The sequence below is a fragment of the Ovis canadensis genome, chromosome 2 (genome assembly GCF_042477335.2).
Source record: "Ovis canadensis isolate MfBH-ARS-UI-01 breed Bighorn chromosome 2, ARS-UI_OviCan_v2, whole genome shotgun sequence".
Lineage (NCBI taxonomy): Eukaryota > Metazoa > Chordata > Mammalia > Artiodactyla > Bovidae > Ovis > Ovis canadensis.
Window position 1 is genome coordinate 248,912,813 of NC_091246.1, and position 22,779 is coordinate 248,935,591.

At 46.2% G+C, this 22,779-nt stretch overlaps 1 protein-coding gene and 1 long non-coding RNA gene across 3 annotated transcripts in view; one reads left to right on the forward strand and one right to left on the reverse strand.

Moving 5' to 3' along the window:
* Window positions 1-4,329, reverse strand: part of LOC138434412 (uncharacterized) — a 74,688-nt gene extending 70,359 nt beyond the window's left edge. The window contains exon 1 of one of the 2 annotated variants that reach the window (XR_011254771.1): window positions 3,812-4,250. This is a non-coding gene — a long non-coding RNA (uncharacterized lncRNA). Of the gene's footprint in view, window positions 1-3,811 lie in introns of both variants that reach the window. The other variant, XR_011254772.1, reaches the window with a different exon arrangement.
* Window positions 4,330-11,829: 7,500 nt separating this feature from the next.
* HTR1D (5-hydroxytryptamine receptor 1D) lies at window positions 11,830-14,066 on the forward strand. Its single transcript, XM_069579079.1, has one exon. The coding sequence runs from the start codon at window positions 12,032-12,034 to the stop codon at window positions 13,163-13,165; it is 1,134 nt and encodes a 377-aa protein (XP_069435180.1). The 5' UTR covers window positions 11,830-12,031; the 3' UTR covers window positions 13,166-14,066.
* The last annotated feature ends 8,713 nt before the right edge of the window (window positions 14,067-22,779 follow it).

Here is a 22,779-nt window from a genome sequence, read left to right on the forward strand (position 1 = left end):
GCTAAGTGGCTTCAGTCGTGTCCGACTCTGTGCGACCCCATAGACGGCAGCTCACCAGGCTCCCTGTCCCTGGGATTCTCCGGGCAAGAACACTGGAGTGGGTTGCCATTTCCTTCTCTGATAAATGCATGAAAGTGAAAAGAGAAAGTGAAGTCGCTCAGTTGTGTCTGACTGTTAGCGACCCCATGGACTGTAGCCTACCAGGCTCCTCGCTTGGTCCATGGGATTTTCCAGGCAAGAGTGCTGGAGCGGGGTGCCATTGCTACTTTGCCTACTTGCATTTCTTTCTGAGACTACAGTCCCAAAATGATCCCTAGGGGGCGATATCACCCCTGTGATATTGCTTTTGTTTTTATGTTTTGGTTTTTTTGGCATATCCCAAACCAGGGATTGAGCCAGTTTACCCTGCATTGGAAAGCGAAGTCTTAACCACTGGGCGACCAGGGAAGACCCCACAGATGTGATTGTAGATCTAGAAAATTTAGAGGCAGCCACTTTAAAATAAAAGTGAAATTGATTTTTGATTTATATTTTACTTATTCAACATATCCAAAATGTTTTCATGTGACTGATAGAAATATTTATTCTATTAATGGGGTATTTTACATTTGTTTTTGAAGTAAGTCTGAAACCCAGTGTGTTTCACACTTTCAGACTCTCAGGAGGGACTGCTCCACAGTTTCTCAGGACTGGCTGTGACTTCCAGCTGTTTTACAGAGTGCCTGTGTGGCCTTGGGCTAGGCGTTTTACCTCTCTGAACTTCAGCTTCTTCATCTGTACTATGGGGGAATTTCTACCCCAAGAGGTAGTGTGAGAGGTTAATGGCGAGAGTTTAAAACCTTTCTGTCCTCTTTCTCACAAGCATGAGAGCACCCAGTGGGAGTCTTTGTGCAATTTAGTCATTCAAAGTGGTCTCTTCCCTGATGAAGGCTGGCAATTGACACAGCGCAAGGCTGAGAGTAAGACAGGTTTAGATTCTCATGCTTTCCTGTAATAAAGGCCTTGGAAACAACCTTTACCTCGTTTCAAGATAACCAGATCGCCAGTGATGAAGATCACCAGAGGTCATCCAGGCCATGGTTTCCAAACCTGGTCGCACCTTAGAAACACATGAGGGGCTCTGAACAATTACAGCGCCTGGGCTCTAGCCCTTGGGGGTTTAAGCCTGGACATCTGTATTTTCTTGTTGTTTGTAACAGCGTTTGTATTTTTTTTAAAGCTCCCCCAGGTGATTCTGATGCACAGCAAGAGAATCTCTGATCTGACCCAACCCTCTCATTTTCAAGATAAAGACACTGAGGCCCCGAGGAGGAACTGTCTTTCGTAAGGTCGCAGAGAATTCGTGGCAGAACCAAGCTAAAGCCCAGGGCCACTGTCTCTCAGTCCAGTACCCTGTTCTCAGGGCCCATCCCTCGGCTCATGGAGCCTTTCATAAACATTTATTGACCTCATGCTGTGGGCCAGGGGTCATGGTTATAGGAGCAAAATAAGATATGATCCCTGCACTCAGTGGTCAGTGGTGGAGAGTTTGGTGTGGTAAGAGCCTTGGTGGTGGGCATCCAGAAGAGGGGGACCCAACCCAAGCTTGTGGAGGGAGAGCCTTTAGGAAAGGCTTCCCGGGGAGATGCCAGAGTTTAGTCCCGAAGGCTGACTTAGGCAGGGGACACAGCAAAGACAAAGGTGTGGAGCAGGACCCAGCACTGGGACATGGGTGCGGCAGGAGGGCGCTGGCAGGAACTCAAGCAGGCCTGTGATGCTAGACGGGGAAGGTCACAGCCTGCGAGGTTCAGAGGCGATGCTGCAGATGTAACTAAAGGTTCATGAAGGTTCTCTTCAACGAAATGATGGAGCTGAGACTTAATCCCAGGTGCAGGGGGAGCCACTGGAGGATTTGAGTGACATGGTCAGACTTTTAGTTAAAAGGAAGATCCCAGGTGTTATGTGGTAAGAGAATGGAAGGAATTGGAGGCAGGGAGACCATTTAAGCCAGAGAGGGACTTCCCTGGTGGTCCAGTGGCTATGACTCCATCCTTCCAGTGCAGGGGGCTCGAGTTCATTCCCTGGTCAGAGAACTAGATCCCACATGCCACAGATAAGAGTTTGCATACCTCAACGAAAGATCTTGCATGCTCCAAAGAAGATTGAAGATCCTGTGTGCTGCAACTAAGACCTGGTACAGCTAAATCAACAGATCGACAAAATAAATTAATAAATAAATGTTGTATTAAGCCAGAGAAAATTTTGGCCCAAAACAGGAAGTGGCAACAGGGGTAGAGAAGAATGAAGACAGCCAAGGCAGAGTTAGGTTTAGACGGTGAAGTTGGTAGGATTCAGTAGTTCAGTACTACTACACTATACTTACTATCCTAAGAGGGGACTATCCCGGTCAGCTAGAGCTGTGTAACAAGCCACCCCCAAACTCCGTGGATTAAAACAGCAACATTTACTACTGAAATTCATGCTTCTGGAGACTGGCTGATTTAATCTGAAATGGGCTGGGCATTTTTGCTATTTTAGCTGGGCTCACACATGTGTCTGTCGGTCAGCTGAGGCACTCTATTCTCCATGGGGATTTGCTGGGGCCGTTGGTATAAGCAGCTCTGTTCCACACGTCTGTGTCCCCTCCTCTTGGGACCAGTGGTAAGCCCATATGTGGTCTTCTTATGGAGATGATGGACCACAAGCAGAAATATGCACAGCATCTTGAGAACTAGCTGTAGAACAAGTTCACTGCCAGCTTTGCCTGACCCTGTTGGCCATAGCTGATCCATGCTGAGCCCAGGTCCAGGAAATATATGCCTTCTCTTGACAGGGGAAGATGGGGGCAGCATGGGGTAGTGGAAACACTGAGCTGAGCTGGGAGGGAGGTGGAACTTTCCTCTGTAATCTTGGGCAAGACATCTGTAATCTTTGAGTCTTAGCATCTCAGCTCATTATATTGGTTTATATAATTTTAAAAGTTCCTTCAAGGGACTTCCCTGATGGTCCAGTGGCTAAGAGACCATAATCTTAGTGCAAGGGGCCCTGGTTCGATCCTAGTTTTAATAGGAGCGTGTGTCCATCTATCCACCAATCAGTATATCTATAAACGAATGCAAGTTTTGAAATCTAGTCAGTCATAAAACTATCTATCTATCCATCTGTCTATCCGGTCAGAAAACTAGGTCCCACATGCTGCAAATAAAGATCCCCCGCAACTAGGACCCAATGCAGTCAAATAAATAAATGGTTTTAAAACTAAACCAAAAAAAATAAAAGTTCCTTCAAGATCATGTTTGCTAGGGAGGGACTGTTAATTACAACTAACTAAAATGCCCAGAGCATCAACTGCATGGTGGGTGCTCTTCACTCAGCTCATTCAAACAAAATAGCCCTGTAGGGTTGGCACTGCTACCATACCCATTTGCCACATGGAGAAACTGAACTCAAGAGGTTAAACGACGAGTTCAAGGTCCCCATTGAGCACAGAACCGGTACCCCAGGTTCTTAGGCACTCAACCACTAATTTTGGGGGGTAAACATTTTTACAAAAATGAAAGTGCCCCAAACACAAATGCACAGCCCAGTGAATATCCACAAAGTGAACACACCTAGTTCAAGAAACAGAATACAGGACGTTCCCTCCATACAAATGAATTCTGTTCTGAGAGCGCAAGTCCAATTGGTTCGCAAGTCCAATCCCATTAGCCTAGGTACCCAACTAACGCAATCAGGTATATAATACTGTGTGATAGGTCTCTAATACTTTTCACACAAATAATACATTTTAAAAAACAGAAAATGAAGCATTTTAAATTTTATAGTGCAGTACCTAGAGAAGTACAGTAGTACAGCATAACAGCTGGCATTTCCAAGGGCTGGCATCGAGGGAACAGGCAAGAAGGGTCACTGATGGCAGGCGGGAGGAGAGGCAGGAGATGGTAGATCTGAAGGATCCGTCAGCAACAGGAGACGGAGGGCAAGCTGCAGTTTCACTCACGCCTGAGGTTGATGGCACAGGTTCTGGTTCCTTGCTGGAACCAGACGCAAGCATCTTTGAAAGTTCACCACTTGAAAGTTCACGTGTAGTGGGCAGACCATATGACCTTCACCCAGCAGCCCCTCTCATATTCCCTCCCCAGCACACTAACATGACTCCCATCATAGCAGATCAGGTTTGCCCCTTCATGAACGTTATGAAGCTTGACTCACACGTGGGGTCATAGCATTGAGTGTCTTCTGTGCCGTGAAGTTCATCCACATGGCTGAGTGGGGCAGGGAGGTGGGGTTCACTCTCACTGACCTGTAGTATTCCGCTGTAGGAATATGCCACGGTGGATTTGTCCATTCGACTGTTGACCTTTGGGTGGCTTCCGGTTTGGGGTTGCTCAATAGTGCTGTTATGAATAATTCTTGCACGTGCCTCTTGGTGAACTTTTGTCCATGTTTTTATTGTGTATATATCTGGGAGCAGAAATTCTAGCTCAGAGGTTCGGCTGCTTTTGATTTTTTGACATTCGCCAGATTTTTTAAGAGGTCATTTTATTTTGTTATTACTTTATTATGACTCTGCTGAGCCTTTGTTGCGGCACACAAGCTTCTCCAGTTGCAGCAGCTGAGCTTAGCTTCCCGGCAGCATGTGGGATCTTAGTTCCCTGGCCAGGGATCGAACCCATGTCCCCTGCATTGGAAGGAGGATTCTTAGCTACTGGATCACCAAGGAAGTCCCCTTTCTCCAGATTTTATAATTGAGGTGAAATGTTGACTTGCTCAAGAAACTGACTGGATTTCAAAACTTGCATTCGTTTACAGATATACTGATTGATGCGTAGATGGACACACGCTCCTATTAAAAATTTTTAATCTTCCTCTCATATTTGTTTCACCCGTGGGAGACAGACTAGATACCCTGATTTTACAGAGATTGAGACTGTGGGAGGTCCCATGCAGTAGAGAGAATAGATGAAATAACAGCTGTGGATGTGCTTTGTAAAATATAAAGCAGTGTTCAGATTTGAGGAGAATGGTTTCCCCGTTCAGGGCTCACTCATCCGTACCGCACAGCTTCCAGAGAAAAAACAGACACGAATTCCTCTGTGGGGCATTGATTCTGCTGCATCAAACCTTTATCACAGCTTGTTGGTGTTTTTTTTTTTTTTTTCCCCCTCCAAAAGGATGGGACAGACTTCTGAGGATACATTAAACCCATACATCCTCTTTGTTTCTGGCAAGGTTGTATGACTCACTCAGTTAAAATAAAGCTCCTTCTGAAAGGGGAGGTGACGATTCTTCTGCAGGCTGGAGGAGTTGAGCCCTGGGTGGGAAGCCTGAGTTAAGAGGGATTAAAAAGGACTCCTGCGGTGACTGCCTTCCCGGAATCCACATAGCAGTTCTGGGCAAAAGGCGTTAGGACCCCAATTTACAGATGAGAAAGAAAAGCACAGGAGGTGAAGTGACTTGCCTCTGTCCCCAGCAGGGATTGTTTGGTGGGAAGGAGTTGAAAATCTTCTGTCTGATTTCTCTTTCTCCCGGCCTGTTGTGTCCATTTGAACTGGCTCAACAGGAAAAGTGTAAGTTGCTACAAATGAGGTTTCCTTGGTCCAGAGGCTGCTCATAGACATCTAAGGGTAAGGAGAATTCACTGGGCTTGGAAGGCTCCTTCCTTCTCCTCTCCTGGGGCAGGTGGGTCTCCCGTCTCCCTGCTCCCTTCTCCGTGTGCCCTGTCCTCCCGCCTCTCTCTGCGGACCTGTTGGTTGGTTGTTTACTGATGGCTTTTCCCACCCCACCCCCCACCACCACGTGCCCCTTGGTCACAGCTGTGGCCCAGTTCCTGCCCCAGAATCCTTAGCATTCGAGCTGCTCCCCCTGCATCAGCTCTCCCTCCATCCAGCTGCTCACAGTCTCCAATTTAAATTCCCAAGAGAGCACCTGCTGGCTTGTTTTGGCTCACAAGTCCACCCTGGTCCAGCCAGCTGTGGTCAGAGGTAGCCTGTGACCCAGGCGTTGCTGCTTTTTCCTCTCTACCCCTCTGCAGAGGTGTTGGTGCTGGGAGGCATATGATATGGCTAGAGTCTGTGTGATGTGGACTCCAGGGAAGATGCTGCTGGGCTCAGGAGAGGCTGCAAGTGAAAGTGAAGTCACTCAGTCATGTCCGACTCTTTGCAGCCCCATGGACTGTAGCCTGCCATGGGAGGTTCCAGGCAAGAATACTGGAGTGGGTTGTCGTTTCCTTCTCCCGGGAGAGGCTGAGGAAGGTCCTAACTTCTGCTTTGATGGCTGCCAGGACTGTGGTGGGCAGGGGAGAAGCTCCCGGGTACAGCTGGTAGTTCTGACAATGGTGACATCACTCGCTAAAACGGACAGTGATGCCTTATTCCTAGTGAAGGAAGAGACCTAGCTGCCTGGAGACCTGAACATGGTTGGATCCATCCTGGAGAAACCAGAGAAGTCATCATTTACTATGCTGGACATTAAGATCCATGCTCTAATCAGTTCTCCCTAAATTCTGTTAAGGTGTGAATTATCACATCATCACTGGAACTCGGAGAGCTTAAGTAACTTACCCAATGGTCACAGCAAGAAAGTGGAGCGACGGGGATTGGGACTTGAGCCTGCCTGACCCAAAATGTATGCTTATAGCCATTCCCCTCCAGCTCTGTTATTATGGTTACATTTGTCCAGGATGCAACAATTACATCTTATCAGGTATGTGATTTTATTGAAACACCCCTTTGGGGCAGCATAGCCATGCTAATGTTCCCGTTTTTTACAAACAAAGAAACTGAGGGTCAAAGAGAAATCATGTCTTGCCCATGATTACCCTGCTGATCAGTGGCAGAGCTGGGATCAGAACTCAGAAATTTGGGACTAGGATGTATGGATAGATATTAACGTGTCAAAATCAAGGTATCAATGCTGGTTCCAGTACTACCAGTGCTGGTTATATGCTTTTCTTTTTTATAATGTACAAAATTGATTAAGAAAAAATATGAAAATATCAATTCCCTACAAAAGAATATGTGTGTGTGTGAATGTATTTATAAAACATACTTACAGATTGAAGACTAATAATTAACAACCATGTACTCACTACTGCCTTAAAAAACATCACTGATACCTTTAAAACCCTTCTGTGATGATTACATCCCTGTTTCCTTTCCCCTCTAGTGTTAACCACTAGCTTGAATTTTATTGCTATTTTAATTTATTCATTTACTACTCCGCTTGCGGGATTTTAATTCCCTGACTGGGGATCAAACCCACTCCCCCTCTAATGAGAGCTCTGGACTGCCAGGGAATTCCCCTGAGTTTTATGTTGAATGTTTCCTTGCTTTTCCTTATGGCTTTGCCACATATATTTATATCCTTAAACAGTTTGTTTCTTCTGGCATGTTTTTGTCGTTGGCCCTGTTCTGCACGCGCTTTGATTTACCCAGTCTTGCTGCTCTAGCAGCCGGCACAGGAATATACCACGTTCTGCCATCCTGCTCCTGATGGATGCTTGGGTGGCTTCCAGTTGTTAGCTGTTACTCATTACTGCTGTGATTATTCTTGTTGCTGTCTGCCGGGGAACACACTGAAAAGTTTCTCTGTCTTGTATACCTGGGAGTGGAATTACTGGGTCATGAGGTGGTTATTACATTTTTAGATTTATGACATAAGGCCAAATTGTTTGCTAACAAGTGTCCTCCAAAGTATACCTAACCAGTGGGAGGTGATCATTTCTGTTGCTCCCACCTTTACCAAATGACACGACACAACTAGATTAAAATTTTTTACCTACCTGCTGACTGAAGGCAGGAGCTCATTGTTTTGAATTTCTGTTTTTTTACCTTATAATTTGAAATTACATAAGATTTCTGTTTTTTATCTTATTATTTGATGGGAGGGTCGACTATGGACCTAGAGTCTATATCTCCAAAGGTAGCTGGATTGTGGGAAATTCCCCCAACTTTGTTCAAGTTGGGGAAGAATGGTAGGCAGGAGACAGCCTCCGAATCACGTGACTCCCAAGTGGCAGATATAAACAGTGGAATATTACTCAGCTGTAAAAGGAACAAAATAGTGTTATTTGCAGAGACATGGATAGACCTAGAAGCTGTCATACAGAGTGAAGTAGATCAGAAAGAGAAAAACAGATATTGTATATTAATGCTTCTATATGGAATTTACAAAGATTTGGACAGACGTACCAAATCTTCTGCCAAGCAGAAATAGAGACACAGATGTAAGGAACAAACTTATGGATACCAAAGGGTGAATGGGGAAGGGATGAGTTGGTAGATTGGGATCGACTTACATACACTAACATGGATCAAATAGATAGCTAATGAGAACCTACTGTAGAGCACAGGGAACTCTGCTCAGTGCTCTGTGGTGAGCTAAATGGGAAGGAAATCCAAAAACGAGAAGACAGACGTATTCATATAACTGATTCCCTTTTGCTGTACAGCAGAAACTAACACAACATTGTAAAGCAGCTATACGCCAATAAAAATTAATTGAAAAAAAAAAAAGAAAGAATCATGTGGCTTCCTACAAAGCTCCAGCCTGGCATTCCTGACCAAGGCAATCCGCACTGTCCTTCTTCCCAAGATGTCACCCACCAGCCTCCCGGGCCTTTCTGAGCCCACGCCTTTCACTGGAATGAGGTCATTGGAATGCCTGGAACCCAAGGAGTGACCACCTGGGTTTGTGGGGCAAGCACACCAGCCTTCCGTGGGAAATGACGCCACCTCGCTCACCCAGACCGTCTGGAGGGAAGAAAACTCCGAACAGTCCAACCTGACTTCACATTTTCCCGTGAACCAAAGGAGAGCTTCAGCCAGAGGCCTTTGGGGGTGGAGGATGGGACAAGGAGTGGGGTGGGGTAGCGTGAAGGAATCACCATTTTCCTTTATCTCCAGGAGATCCCAAACCAGCTTCATGCCTAGAAGCAAACATGCCAGAAGGCTTTTCTTCCTGAACTGAGGCAGTGTGGAGAGTAGAAATGTCAGAGTTGACCCTGGACCCGGTTTTTCCACTTCTACCTGGTGACCTTGGGGCAGGTGACATCACCTTTCTGAGCGCTGATTGGTTCATTTGTCAGTTGGGGGCCATGGGTGGAGTGGGTCCCACCCTGGAACATACCAAGAGCTCCATCAAAGGTGCGATGCTAATATTCCTCAAATTCGGGGAATGTTTCAGAACAAGCAGCTTAAGAAGGGTTTTCTTAACTCAGGCTGTTTTCCCTCCTCTAAGCAGATATTTTTTTTTAAAGACAAAGCACACTTTTGGGGCATGAGGGGGAAACTACCATCTTGTACGTTTAGCTTCTTATTGATTTAAAATCAATCGGTAGGGACTTCCCTGGTGGCTCAACCGTTAAGAATCTGCCTTCCAATGCAAGGAATGTGGGTTCGATCCTGGTCCAGGAACTCAGATCCCACATGTCATGAGGAATAAGTAGGCCTGCGTACTACAGCTACTGTGTGCAGGGGCCACATCAGGAGAATTCTCGTGCTGCAACAAAAGAGCCCACACAACACAACAGAGCCCCTGTGTCCCACAGCTACAACCCAACACAGCCAAGTTAGTAATCAAATCAAAAATAAACAGCTCAACAGCCAGAGACTGAACTTCTCCAACAAAGCCCTGAGCCGAGCAGAAGGAGGAAAGTAGGATGACCATGATTCTTGACATCTCGGGCTTTCAGTGGGTTTCAAAGGCTGACCTTGCCAGGAGCAATGAAAGCCCCGCGGCAGTTCTGGTTGGCAGGTGGGGTGGCTCCTGTTTTGGGAAAGAAATCTGAGGCATAAGGACTTGCCCAAGATCATACAGAACGGCTGGGGTAGAACAAGGATTAGAGCCTAGATTGCCCCAGTCCAAGCGAGACTCTTACACCGTGCCCTGCTGCCCCCCCACCGCCCCCCACCCCACCCCGCACGCCTGATCCTCTAATCTCTGCACTCCAGCCTCCAGGCCTCTATTCTCATCTTTCCAGCCACCAGGAATGCCATCCCTCTCGACTTTGACTACTGAGACCCTTCTCCTTAATGTAGTCAACCAACGGAACAATATGCAGTCCTTAGGACTGAAATTGTGAAGACTTCGCTGGGGGTCCAGGGGTTAAGAATCTGCCTTGCAAAACACAGGGGACTCGGGTTTTGAACCCTGGTAGGGGAACTAAGATCCCACCAGCTGCTGATACCACGTTTTTTAGAAAAGCATGTATATATAATATATATTCTGCCTTGCCAGCTCCATCCCAGGGTCCTTGACACTATATGTCTGCCTCCCTTCCTGGGCTGTGAATGCTCTCAGGGCAAGACCTGTTTGCTAAGTTGAGCTGGAAGAGATAATGATAAATGAATCATAGGGATTCCTAGTGGAGTCGTAGCACTCCACACAAGATGAGGGGAGACACAGCAGGGTTATTGATGGGGCTAAGGGATCTTAGCATTCTTATTGCTGACCCCATACACCCAGGGGCTTCCTGCCAGACCCTGTAGACTTCAGATACCAGGACTTGCCCGTGTCCCAAATACTGAAACCCAGCTTCAAGTCCACAGACACAGAAAAGCAAAGAAAATGATTCTTCAAGATTGTTTTGTGACTTAATTTCCAATTCTCATTTGCAAAGCCAATTTTATTTTTGTATTTCAAATTTCACCATGAAAAAAGGCACAGGATTTTTATTTTTGCAGTTAATTTTTTCTTTTCTTTTCTTTTTTGGCCACATGGCTCGTGGAATCTTAGTTCCCCAACCAAGGATCAAACCCAGGCCCACAGTCATGAAAGTGAGGAGTCTTTATCATTGGACCACCAGGGAGTTCCCTGCAGTTCAATTTCTTTGCTTAACGAAAAGGTATTGTTTGCACTTTTGATTTTAAGAGTCATACATGCTCACTCTAGGAAATTTGGAAAACTCATATGATATGAAAAAGGTCACCACCCCCTCCCCAATTCCTAGAGAAGTACATGGTAACAATTTGGTATCTTTCCCAGTGGCCTCTGTGTGTGTGTGTTTGTGTGTGTGTGTGTGTGTACAGTTATTTTTGTTTAGGTTCCATTGTTGCTGAATAAATAGGATGATTTCTGATTCACAATGCACAGAGCTAGTTTCATGTACTTGTAAGAAACCTGTGATACGTCCAACAGCTGTGATACTGTGCCCCCCTCTGAGAATTGTGGGGGTGGGGCTCCTTGCCCTCCCCTGTCTTCTCCAGACCCGTGTGAAAATGCCAGTTTGGCTGCACGACTGCCAGCACTAAACAGTATCCTTTTAATCTTACAGTTAATCTCAAACATCTAAACTGTCCTTCTAGAACCTAACTCTGCTTTTTGTCTTTCCTTAACCCCCAGAACTTCTGAACACGTGCCCTTCGGGATGAACCCACAGTGATCTCTTTGTTTTGCCTTCTCCCAGCTTAGGCATTCTTCGAGTCTTGGTAACTGGAATGTTTTGTCTGTTCAGGCTCCAGACGTTTAGTGGGACAGGAACCAAAGTTAACTACCTCATGACACATGCAGACGAACCTGGGAAAACTGAGCTGGTGACTGCACTGTCTCTCTGAATCAGCTGGCACTTCTTTTTGTCTCTGGTTAAAAAAAAAAAATCCCCAGGGGTGACCTGAAATCCAGAATCTTCTCAGAATAGAATGGAGGAAATTCTTAAGCTCTCATTAAACACATTTATCTCTCAAGCTTTGGAAGGAGCCAAAATGCCAAAAGCAAGAATTTCAGAGCATTGCTGAGACTGTTTTGATATCCTGGTAAATGTCTAACAAATCCAGCATGTGTCCTCAACGCCTGATCAGTTGCTGGGCAAAGTTCCAGAACAGTGAGACATCTTGGGATTCATCTGATTTAGGAAAGACCTTTAACTACCAGGTGGTAGTCACCTCAGTGTTCTTTTAAATGGTCGAGTTTTGAGGGCTTTTCACTGGGTTCTGTTCTGATGGCTGCCTCCCACCAGCGTGAAACAGAAGGATGACCTTATTCTGTGAGCAGGACAAGTGTGAAAAAAGGAGCTGTGTATGTGAAAGTCTGCGGAAAGACACAGCCACCGAGAATGTCCCCCCCAAACCAGTCAGGAGAAGGTCTTCTGCAGGGGGCTCCCAACAGATCCCTGAATGCCACAGAAACTCCAGGCGCTTGGGACCCAGGGACGCTCCAAGCCCTCAAGATTGCTCTCGCCGTGGTCCTTTCCATCGTCACCCTGGCCACAGTCCTTTCCAATGCCTTTGTGCTCACCACCATCTTCCTGACCAGGAAGCTCCGCAGCCCAGCCAACTGCCTCGTTGGCTCCCTGGCGATGACGGACCTGTTGGTTTCTATCTTGGTCATGCCCATCAGCGTCGCCTACACCACCACCCACACCTGGAGCTTCGGCCAACTCCTGTGTGACATCTGGCTGTCTTCTGACGTCACATGCTGCACGGCCTCCATCCTGCACCTCTGTGTCATTGCTCTGGACAGGTACTGGGCCATCACGGATGCGCTGGAGTACAGTAAACGCCGGACTGTGCGCCACGCGGCTGCCATGATCGCCATGGTCTGGGCCATCTCGGTCTGCATCTCCATCCCACCCCTCTTTTGGCGGCAGGCCAAAACTCACGAAGAGATGTCGGACTGCCTGGTGAACACGTCTCAGATCTCCTACACCATCTACTCCACCTGTGGGGCCTTCTACATCCCGTCCGTGTTGCTCATCATCCTCTACGGCCGTATCTACATGGCCGCCCGGAACCGCATCCTGAATCCGCCGTCCCTCTACGGGAAGCGCTTCACCACCGCGCATCTCATCACAGGCTCTGCAGGGTCCTCGCTGTGCTCGCTCAACCCCAGCCTTCAGGAGGGGCATTCTCATTCAGCCGGCTCCCCTCTCTTTTTTAACCACGTGAAAATCAAGCTTGCCGATAGTGTCCTGGAACGCAAGAGGATTTCTGCTGCCCGGGAGAGGAAAGCCACAAAAACCCTGGGCATCATTCTGGGGGCCTTTATCGTCTGCTGGCTGCCCTTCTTTGTAGCATCTCTGGTCCTTCCCATCTGCAGAGACTCCTGCTGGATCCCCCCAGCACTTTTTGACTTTTTCACCTGGCTAGGCTATCTTAACTCCCTCATCAATCCAATAATCTATACTGTGTTTAACGAAGAGTTTCGGCAAGCGTTTCAGAAAGTTGTCCGTTTCAGGAAAACCTCTTAGTCTTATTTGATGGTGACTCTTGATACCTTTTATGTCCTGAGAACCAACTGGAAATTATCTTTTTTATTTTTCCTGAGAGTTGGGTTAGTTCCAATATCTTGGGGTTTGGTCCAGTTGATAGAATTGTCCAGTGTTCTTTTTTGCTGTTTTGTCTTGACTTCTGAGCCACCAAAAGCTGGGCAGCTGTGTGCAAGAGGGCAAGACTTTACTTAGTGTAATATATTTTCATGGTTCATCCATGTTGGAAAGAATGTGACCTACAGGTTTCCCCATTGATGCATTTTGGGCAGAAAGCTGGCTGACTCTGTAGAAAGACCCCAAGTTCAAAACGGGAGGCTTTCTGATCTGCCTAAGTTTTGTATGGAGGTCTAAATCACAAGAATCAGACATGACTTAGCAACTTCACCACCACCACCACTAAAGAGAATCAGTGAGATGAATGACCTGAGTTGAAACAGAATTGGAGTTGGATGGAGGGTTTCCATTCCATGCGGTGCCTTAGTTGGAAAATAACACCCAAGTATTTCTTCCACTGAGTCCTTCTTAGATTGAATCTCCTTTAGTTGTTCATGAGGAAGGAGTCAACATTTGAGGTGCCAGTGATATAGAGTGATGGATACAGAGTGACAGAGAGAGATTCAGAAGCCAGGGGCAGGAGAGTGGATGGCTGGGACCAGATCAGCTACCCATCCTCCTTCTGCACCATCTGAATGTTCTGAAGTTAAAACCCACAATTTACCCCCATGGAAGTGGACTGACAGAATTTGCACCTACCAGGCTTTCAATGGAACACCATTCTGAACTTTTTTCCTGAATTATTTTTTTACATCCCATTCTCATTAGAGATCTTAAGGTGTTGAGTCTTGTCAAATAAAAAGCATGAGACATCGTTATCAGTAAAGTCTTTGAGTAGTTTTTACTCCCTCCCTGGGTGCAGGGACTTTTCAATTCAATTTAGTCTCTAGTATTTATTGAGCACCTACCACACGCCAGGCCCTGTGCCAGAATCCTGGTATTTATTGTTTGATTGGAGTCTGATAACAACGGTGCATGCTAAGTCACTTCAGTTGTGACCAACTCTGTGAGACCCTATGGACTGTAGCCTGCCAGGCTCCTCTGTCCAAGGGATTCTCCAGGCAAGAATCCTGGAGTGGGTTGCCATGCCCTCCTCCAGGGGATCTTCCCAACCCAGGGACTGAACTCCCGTCTCTTTATATCTCCTGCATTGCAGGTGGATTCTTTATCACTAGCACCACCTGGGAAGTCCCATAACAATGGAAGTCAATATAACATGATGATTAGAGCTGAGGACCTGATGCCTCAGTTCAAATCCAAGTACTACCAATTTCTACCTGGATGAATGACCTTGGACAAGTTTCTTGATCTCTCTTTACCTCACATTCCTCAAATGTAAAATGAGGAAAATAATGGGTGGTTATCGTATATTTTAACACAGTGGTTGGTACAAAAGCTCTTATCATTTCAGAGATGTAGACACTCACCTGCCCGAGATTAAGCAACATAAAAATAATAGCTGTTATGTACTGAGTGCCTGCAACACTCCTCATATACAATTTCTGTCTTGCTTTCCGTCCTCGTTTCACAGATGCAATAAAGAAACTTGCCTGTGATTTGGGAAACGGAGAAAGGGGAGGTGTGACGAAGCTTCAGCAGAAGTTGGTTCAGAGCAAAAGGAAGGTAGGGAAGGTCATGCCAGGTGGAGAAAAGAGCAAGGACAGGGCCTAGGAGGCCTGTAAGGCTCCATGGGATCTCTGGGAACATGGAGGAGAGTCAGGAATATGGACTATCAGAAAGGGAGAGATAAGCAGGGAGGCCAAGATTGGTGTAGGGGGCGCACCAAGGGAAGTCTTGTGCTGACCCTTAAGTTTCTGCTGGGCATCTCACAATGTGTTTGCTCACCATCTGCATCAGAATCTCCCAGGGAGATTCTGTCAACCCTGAATTTCTTGTTCCCGATTCAGACCCACTACGTCAGAATCTCTGGTAGTTAAACCCAGGAATTGGGTTTTAAATAAACCTCTCTTCACTTCTTGCATTAGGTGAATTCTATCCACTAGGTTGTTCCCGATTTTCTAAAGTTTCTAAACTGATTGCATCCTTGTCTAGGTCACCCCATGGGAGTACTCCCTGAGCCCAGAGACATGTCTCTGCACCTTCACTCCTCTCCTCTGCTCCCTCATGCCCTTCCTGACTTTCCTTTAAGGCTGCACTCTTCCTCACCAGCTCTGTGTCACCTAGGGCCATCTTTCTGATCTGGGAAAGATTAGGAAACCAAAGACTGGACAGGGATCTACGTACACACAGTATGTATCAGTGGCTAAGGGCACAGGCTGTGAGGTCAGAAATACCTGCAGTCTGAGCCCAGTTCTGCCATTTATCAGCTCTGTGACCTGGGGGCAAGTCCCTAATCTCTGCATGCTCCTGTTTCTTCATTGGTTAATGGAGTTGTCCGTATCTAAATCATAGGATCTCTGTGAAGATTAGATGAGGCAGTGATTTGCAAAATGCTTCTCACACTGAGCACTATAGCCTGACACTAAGTGCTCAGTGAAATGCTACCTGTTACTATTTGAGCACTCTGAGCCAGCTCCAAAAGAGGCTCAGCCTTCTTCAACTGTCTACGACAAAAGTTTTTATTTATTTCAGTTCAGTTGCTCAGTCATGTCTGACTCTGTGACCCCATGGACTGCAGCACTCCAGGCCTCCCTGTCCATCACCAACTCCTGGAGTTCACTCAGACTCATGTCCATTGAGTCGGTGATGCCACCCAACCATCTCATCCCCTGTTGTCCCCTTCTCCTCCTGCCTTCAATCTTTCCCAGCATCAGGGTCTTTTCAAATGAGTCAACTCTTCCCATCAGGTGGCCAAAGTATTGGAGTTTCAGCCTCAACATCAGTCCTTCCAATGAACACCCAGGACTGATCTCCTTTAGGATGGACTGGTTGGATCTCCTTCCAGTCCAAGGGACTCTCAAGAATCTTCTCCAACACCACAGCTCAAAAGCATCAATTCTTTGGCGTTCAGCTTTCTTCACAGTCCAACTCTCACATCCATACATGACCACTGGAAAAACCATAGCCTTGACTAGATGGATGTTTGTTGGCAAAGTAATAGCTCTGCTTTTTTAATATGCTGTCTAAGTTGGTCATAACTTTCCTTCCAAGGAGCAAGCGTCTTTTAATTTCATGGCTGCAGTCACCATCTGCAGTGATTTTGGAGCCCCCAAAAATAAAGTCAGCCACTGTTTCCATTGTTTCCCTATCTATTTGCCATGAAGTGATGGAACCAGATGCCATGATCTAAGTTTTCTGAATGTTGAGCTTTAAGCCAACTTTTCCACTCTCCTCTTTCACTTTCATCAAGAGGCTCTTTAGTTCTTCTTCACTTTCTGCCATAAGGGTGGTGTCATCTGCATATCTGAGGTTATTGAGATTTCTCCCAGCAATCTTGATTCCAGCTTGTGCTTCATCCAGTCCAGCATTTCTCATGATGTACTCTGCATAGAAGTTAAATAAGCAGGGTGACAATATACAGCCTTGATGTACCCCTTTTCCTATTTGGAACCAGTCTGTTGTTCCACGTCCAGTTCGAACTGTTGTTTTCTGACCTGCATACAGGTTTCTCAAGAGACAGATCAGGTGGTCTGGTATTCCCATCTCTTTCAGAATCTTCCACTGTTTATTGTGATCCACACAGTCAAAGGCTTTGGCATTAGGCTGCAGCATATGGGATCTTAGTTCTCTGACCAGAGATCCAACCTGTGCTCCCTGCAGTGGAAGTCCATTCTTAACCACTGGACCAACAGGGAATTCTGGTAAACCTTTTAAAAACAGCCTTATTGAGATATAATTAATATCCCACACAACTCATTCATTTAAAGTGTACAATTCCAGGCCTTTTAGTATTTTCACAGAGTTGTGGAACTATCACACATTCAGTTTTCATCACCCCAAAAAGGAACCCTTCACCCTTTAGCCATTACTGCCCAGTCTCTCCAGTCCTAAGCAATCAGTAGTTTGTTTTTGCTATAGATGGACTCTTCTGGATATTTCATAAATGGAATCATACACTATGTCACTTTGTGACTGGCTGCTTTTACTTAGCATAATGTTTTCACATTTGCCCATATTATAGCCTATATCACTATTACATTTCTTTTTATCCATTGTATAGCTATGCTACTTTTTATTTATTCATTCATTCATCATTGTCTACTAGGAATAACGCTGCTCTGAAATTTATGGTAAGTTTTTGTGTGGACATATACTTTCATTTCTCTTAGGTATATACGGAGGAGTCGAGCTGCTGGGTCACGTAGTTACTCTGTGTCTCCCCTTTGAGGGACTGCCAGACTGTTTTCAAAGTGGCTGCAGCATTTTGCATTCTCTTTAGGGTGTGAGAGTTCCAGTTTGCTCACATCCTCATCTGTACTCGGCACTGTGTGTCTTTTATGATAGCCATTCTAGTGGGTGTGAAATGGTATCTCCTTGTGATGGCTAACTTTAAGAGCCAGATAGTAAATATTTTCAGCTTCACAGGTCATATAACCTCTGTTGTAATTATTCAACTCTGCCACTGTAGCATGAAAACAGTCATAAACAATACGTAAATCGATGAGCTTGGTTGTATTCCAATAAAATGTTATTTACTAAGATAGGTAAGAAGACCTCTGATCCAGAAAAGCAGGCACCCCTTTCCTTCATCTACCTAACCATCTCTACCCCGTTCTCTGGTTTCCTCTAGCATATTTATTACTGATGATGATACGTATCAGTTCTTGCTTATTGTCTGTCTGCCATCTCTAGAATGTCGGCTTCGTAAGGGTGAGGATCTTTATGTATCATAATTTGATCTCCAACACACTGCAGTGCCTAAACATAGTAGGTATTCAATAAACGTTTGTTTGTTTGAATGAATAAAATGTCGTTTCCAGGTTTACAAATGACTTGTTCTCAAAGTCTTTGTCTTTAAAGTTTTAAGAGGCAGTGACTGGTTCCTGTGGCTGGAACCTCACAAATCATGAGCTTTGGTGTCAGGTAAACATCAGTCAGACTCAGGGTGGTCCTATCCTGAGTGTAGCTAAGGTAAGAGGTGAGGGAGGAGGCTAGGTGACCCCAGTATCCCGCTGGAGCTGGAGCTGGGGCTGACCCCTTAGCCTGAACTCAGCCCAGCCCCTCTGTCCTGCTCAGATGTCCCCTCCTCCACAGTCTCTACCCAGGGACAGTCAAAGGGAAGTCCAGCTTAGGAGAAAAATCAACTGTTTTCTGGGTTTGTTAGTATTACCTGAAAGTTGCCCATTTAAAAATCATGCCTGGAGAATTGCACACTAATTAGGTCAGATTAAAAATAAACTTGTTTTCCATGACCACAGAGGAAGCCTGTATTTGGGGGCCTTTCTCTTCTCCCCTCCCCCAACATCCTTGTCATGCTCCTAATTCTTTCACACTTAGTCACAAACCCACACACACAGCATGGCGGTGGTGATGCCGGGGAGAGCAGAGCCTAGTCTAGGGCAGGAATTTGCTGGTTTCTGAGGCACACAGTGTGGCAGACACTGCAGATGCCCGTCTAGCAGCCAATCCTGTTTCCTTGCCCACAGAACCTCACAGCAGGTCAACTGGCAACATGCCATTTCCCCCAGGAGGTAAATCCTGATTGGTTTAAACCAGTTGGAATACTTCCATTCTCTTTACTAGTGATTGGTCAAAGGATGGACATTGACCCAGTTCTGGCCAATGGGATATATAAGTAGGGACACCCCACTGGTCAGATCTGCCAGGGAGGAGGGTGTTCCCATGAGCTGCAAATTTAGGTAAAAAATGGAAAAGTACCTGGCAAACTGGGACAAACTGGTTATGCAAGGTGTAAGGCGAAACTAACAACACTGTAAATCAACTCTACTTCAATTTTTAGAATTAATAAATAAAAAGACATAAGGGGAAGTTGTTAGTGGCTTTGGGAAAGATACTCCTTACAGGAAAAGAGAGACATGCAAGGGAAAAAGTTCTTCCTGCTTGAACACTGTCTGGTGAGGATGGGAAGCTTAGGCCGTCATCCTGTGATCCTGCAGGAAAATGCTGTGGATGCCCTGAAGGTGGCAGAGGAGAAAGAGCAACACTCTTGACTGAATCACTGCGGTACCAAAGCATCCCTGGGACCCCCTGTCTCAGAGTACTTGTTAAGTGAGTAGTAACCATCCTGTAACAGGAACACTGTTCGCTGGATTTTTCTGTTACTTGCTTCTGATCACATCCAGACAGACGCCAGGAGGACACACCTCTTTCTTGCTATTCGGCCCTCGCAGAGGTTGGCTGGCAGCAAGGTTGGGCAGCACTCTCAGGTTGGCACGGGGTTGGTGTCTTGAGCAGGGATCTGGGGACAGCCAGAGGATGTTTCTCAGTGTGAGCCAGTCTGTGGGGTAAACAGCTAATGTTCACTGGCTGCTTTGAGAGGCGACCCAGGGATTTCCAGGGCATCACGAGTACTCTCTGAGGTCTACGGGCTCAGAGAGGATGACTCATCTGAGGTCACACTCACATTAACTAGTTTGAATCTAGGTCTGTCCCATCCAAAGTGCATACTCTTTTCTTTCTCTTCACAACACTGTCTTGGTTACATCTCGAAGAAGGGACACCTCCTAGAACATTCTTGGTGACAGGGAGATCAGTGCCCATGAGATGCCCAGGCCATCTTGGTCAGCACTGACTGTTCTTCCCTCAGGCCCAATTTCTGGTAACTTTCACTTTCCTGTGCCTTTAAAAAATAATAATAATAATTTTATTTATTTAGTTTTGGTTGTGCTGGGTTTTCGTTGCTGCTTGAGCAGTTTTCTCTCGTTTTGGCAATGGGGGCTACTTTCTAGTTGAGGTCCATGGATGTCTCATTGCAGTATTATCTGTTTCAAGCTCTAGGTGTTCGGGCTTCAGCAGTTATGGCACACGGGTTCAGTAGTTTTGGCTCCCAGGCTCTAGAGCAAGGCCTCAACAGATGTGGTACATAGGGTTGGTTGCTCCACAGCATGTGGGATCTTCCTGGACCAGGGATCGAACCCATGTCCCTTGCATTGGCAGTCGGATTCTTTACCACTGAGCCACCAGGGAGGCCCTGCTTGTCCTTATCTTGACTTTCTGAAACCTGGAGGCCAGAAATGTGTCTCCTCAGGCCAATCAGCCTCATATCTCATCATGACTTAACCCAGGGAGGAATCGAAGTTTGACTTCTAGTCAAACTAAAAGTGCCAGCTCTTTTTAAAAAATATTTATGTATTTGACTGCGTTGCATCTTAGTTGTGGCATGCACAAGGGCTTCTCTCTAGCTGTGCACACGGGCTCCATAGTGTGGGCTCAGCAGTCGTGGTGCCCAGGCTCAGGTGCCCTGTGGCATACAGGATCTTAGTTCCTGGACCAGGATTTGAATCTATGTGCCCTACATTGCAAGGTGGATTCTGAACCACTGAGTCACCAGGAAAGTTCCTGAAAGTGCCAAGTGTTATACACACCTAGAGTTTTTCACCTGCCCGCACTCTCCCACCCCCGACCCCTGACTCTATCTCGGCATATTAGAGCCCAAGGGGAGGACTTTTCGCTGATGCATGTTACATTTCTTCTTGTAGATTCCTACACATTGTTTTGAAGATTAAGTGGGCTTTGAATCCTCATTATTTCAGCCTCTATATTTGCTCTCTCTCCCAGCTTTGTGTGATCCTTGTAGCAAATGTGTCCCAAATCTTAACAAACTGTTACATCTACTGGGGACAGGGTCAAGGCCCTTGGATGACCTTCTTCAGGCTAGGATCGCTAAACATAAGAAGGATCACTCTTCTGGCAAAGGTATTGGTACTACCCTTCCTCTTTCAGAATTCTCCAGAGAAATGGAACAAACAGGACATGCAACAAATAGGACATGCATTTGTATACAAGGAGGTTTATTTCAAGGAATCCACTTACATAATTGTGGAGGGTTGATGAATCGAAAATCTGATGGGGAGGCCAACAGGCTGGAGATTCAGACAAAAGAGTTCTACCTTGGGGACTTCCCAGATGGTCCAGTGGCTAAGACTCTGTGCTCCCAATGCAGGGGGCTCACGATCAGTCCCTGGTCAGGGAACTAGATCCCACATGCTTCAGCTGAAAGATCTCATGTGCTGCAGTGAAAATCGAAGATCCTGTGGGCCACAACTAAACCGATGCAGCCAACTAAGTAAAAAAATACACACTTTTTTTTAATAGAAAGTTCCACCTTGAATTTAAAGGCAGTCTGCTGTAGAAGAGCCAACATTGCTGATGAAGTCCAAAGGCCATCTTCTTGGGACGTCGCTCTTGCTTTTGTTTTATTTGGGCTTTCAACAGATTGGATAAGGTCCACCCACATTTGGAGGACAATCTGCTTTACTCAAAGTCCACTGGCTTAAATGTCCATCTCATCTAAAAAGAGCCTCACAGAAACATCCAGAGCAACATTTGACTGAATATCTGAGCACTGTGGTCCTGCCAAGCTGGCATGTAGAGTTAACCACCACCCGCCTTGCTTCCACAGCCAGGCTCCCTGACAGCAGTCACTCTGACCTCTGTTCTCTCATCAGGCCTTGAGCCCTACAGGGACGCTCATTGATCTTTGTACTCTCAGTACCTGGCACACAGCCAGTGCTCAACTGATGATAACAATAGCTAGCATTTATTGAGCTCTTACTGTGTACCCAGGTACAGCCCTAAGTGTTTTATGAGCTTTAACTCATTTAACCCGCATGCAGATGGTCCTTTTATTATCCTCCGGATAAAACACCAGAAGTCCCGAGAGGTTAGATAATTTGCCCAGTGTCACACTGCTGGTTAGTGCCAACTGAAGTGCCTGTGTGCTCAGGCGTGTCGACTCTTTGTGACCCCATGGGCTGTAGCCCACCAGGCTCCTCTGTCCATGGAATTTTCCAACAAGAATACTGGAGCGGATTGCCGTTTCCTACTCTAGGGGATCTTCCCAACCCAGGGATCGAACCCACATCTCTTGTATCTCCTGCACTGGCAGGCAGATTCTTTACCAACAGCATCACCTGGGGAGCTGGTTAGTGCTGGAGCCTGAATTCTAGTTCTACAGTTATAACTTAAGAGTTCACATTCAAGCCCAGTGGATGTGTCCAGGGCCAAAATGGCATGTGGTTGTCAGGGGAAAGCACAGGCTTGAGAATCAGACAGACGGGGCTACATAAGCCAGCTCTTCCATGTACTTCTTTAATATCTTCCTGTACCTCAATTTGCTTTTCTGTATAGCACAGATAACAATAATGCTGGCCTCATAGGGGGGTTGAGACCTGACACGGTGTCCAGGACTGTGGCATTCAAAACCAGGCAGACTATTGGGACTTCCTGGTGGCCCAGTGGCTAAAACTCTCCCAATGCAGGTGGCCCAGGTTGCATCCCTCATCAGGAAAGTAACCCATATTCCACAATAAAGAGTTTATATACCACAACTAAAGATTACATGTGCCACAACTTAAAAGATTCTGCATTCTGCAACTAAGATCCAGCACAGCCAAATAAATAACTATTTTAAACAAAGCAGCAGCAGGGAGAATACTGAATGAGGCTGGGCCATGGTT

Coding starts and splice junctions, on each gene's coding strand:
- HTR1D (XM_069579079.1), top strand. CDS start 12,032: ATGTCCCCCCCAAACCAGTCAGGAGAAGGTCTTCTGCAGGGGGCTCCC.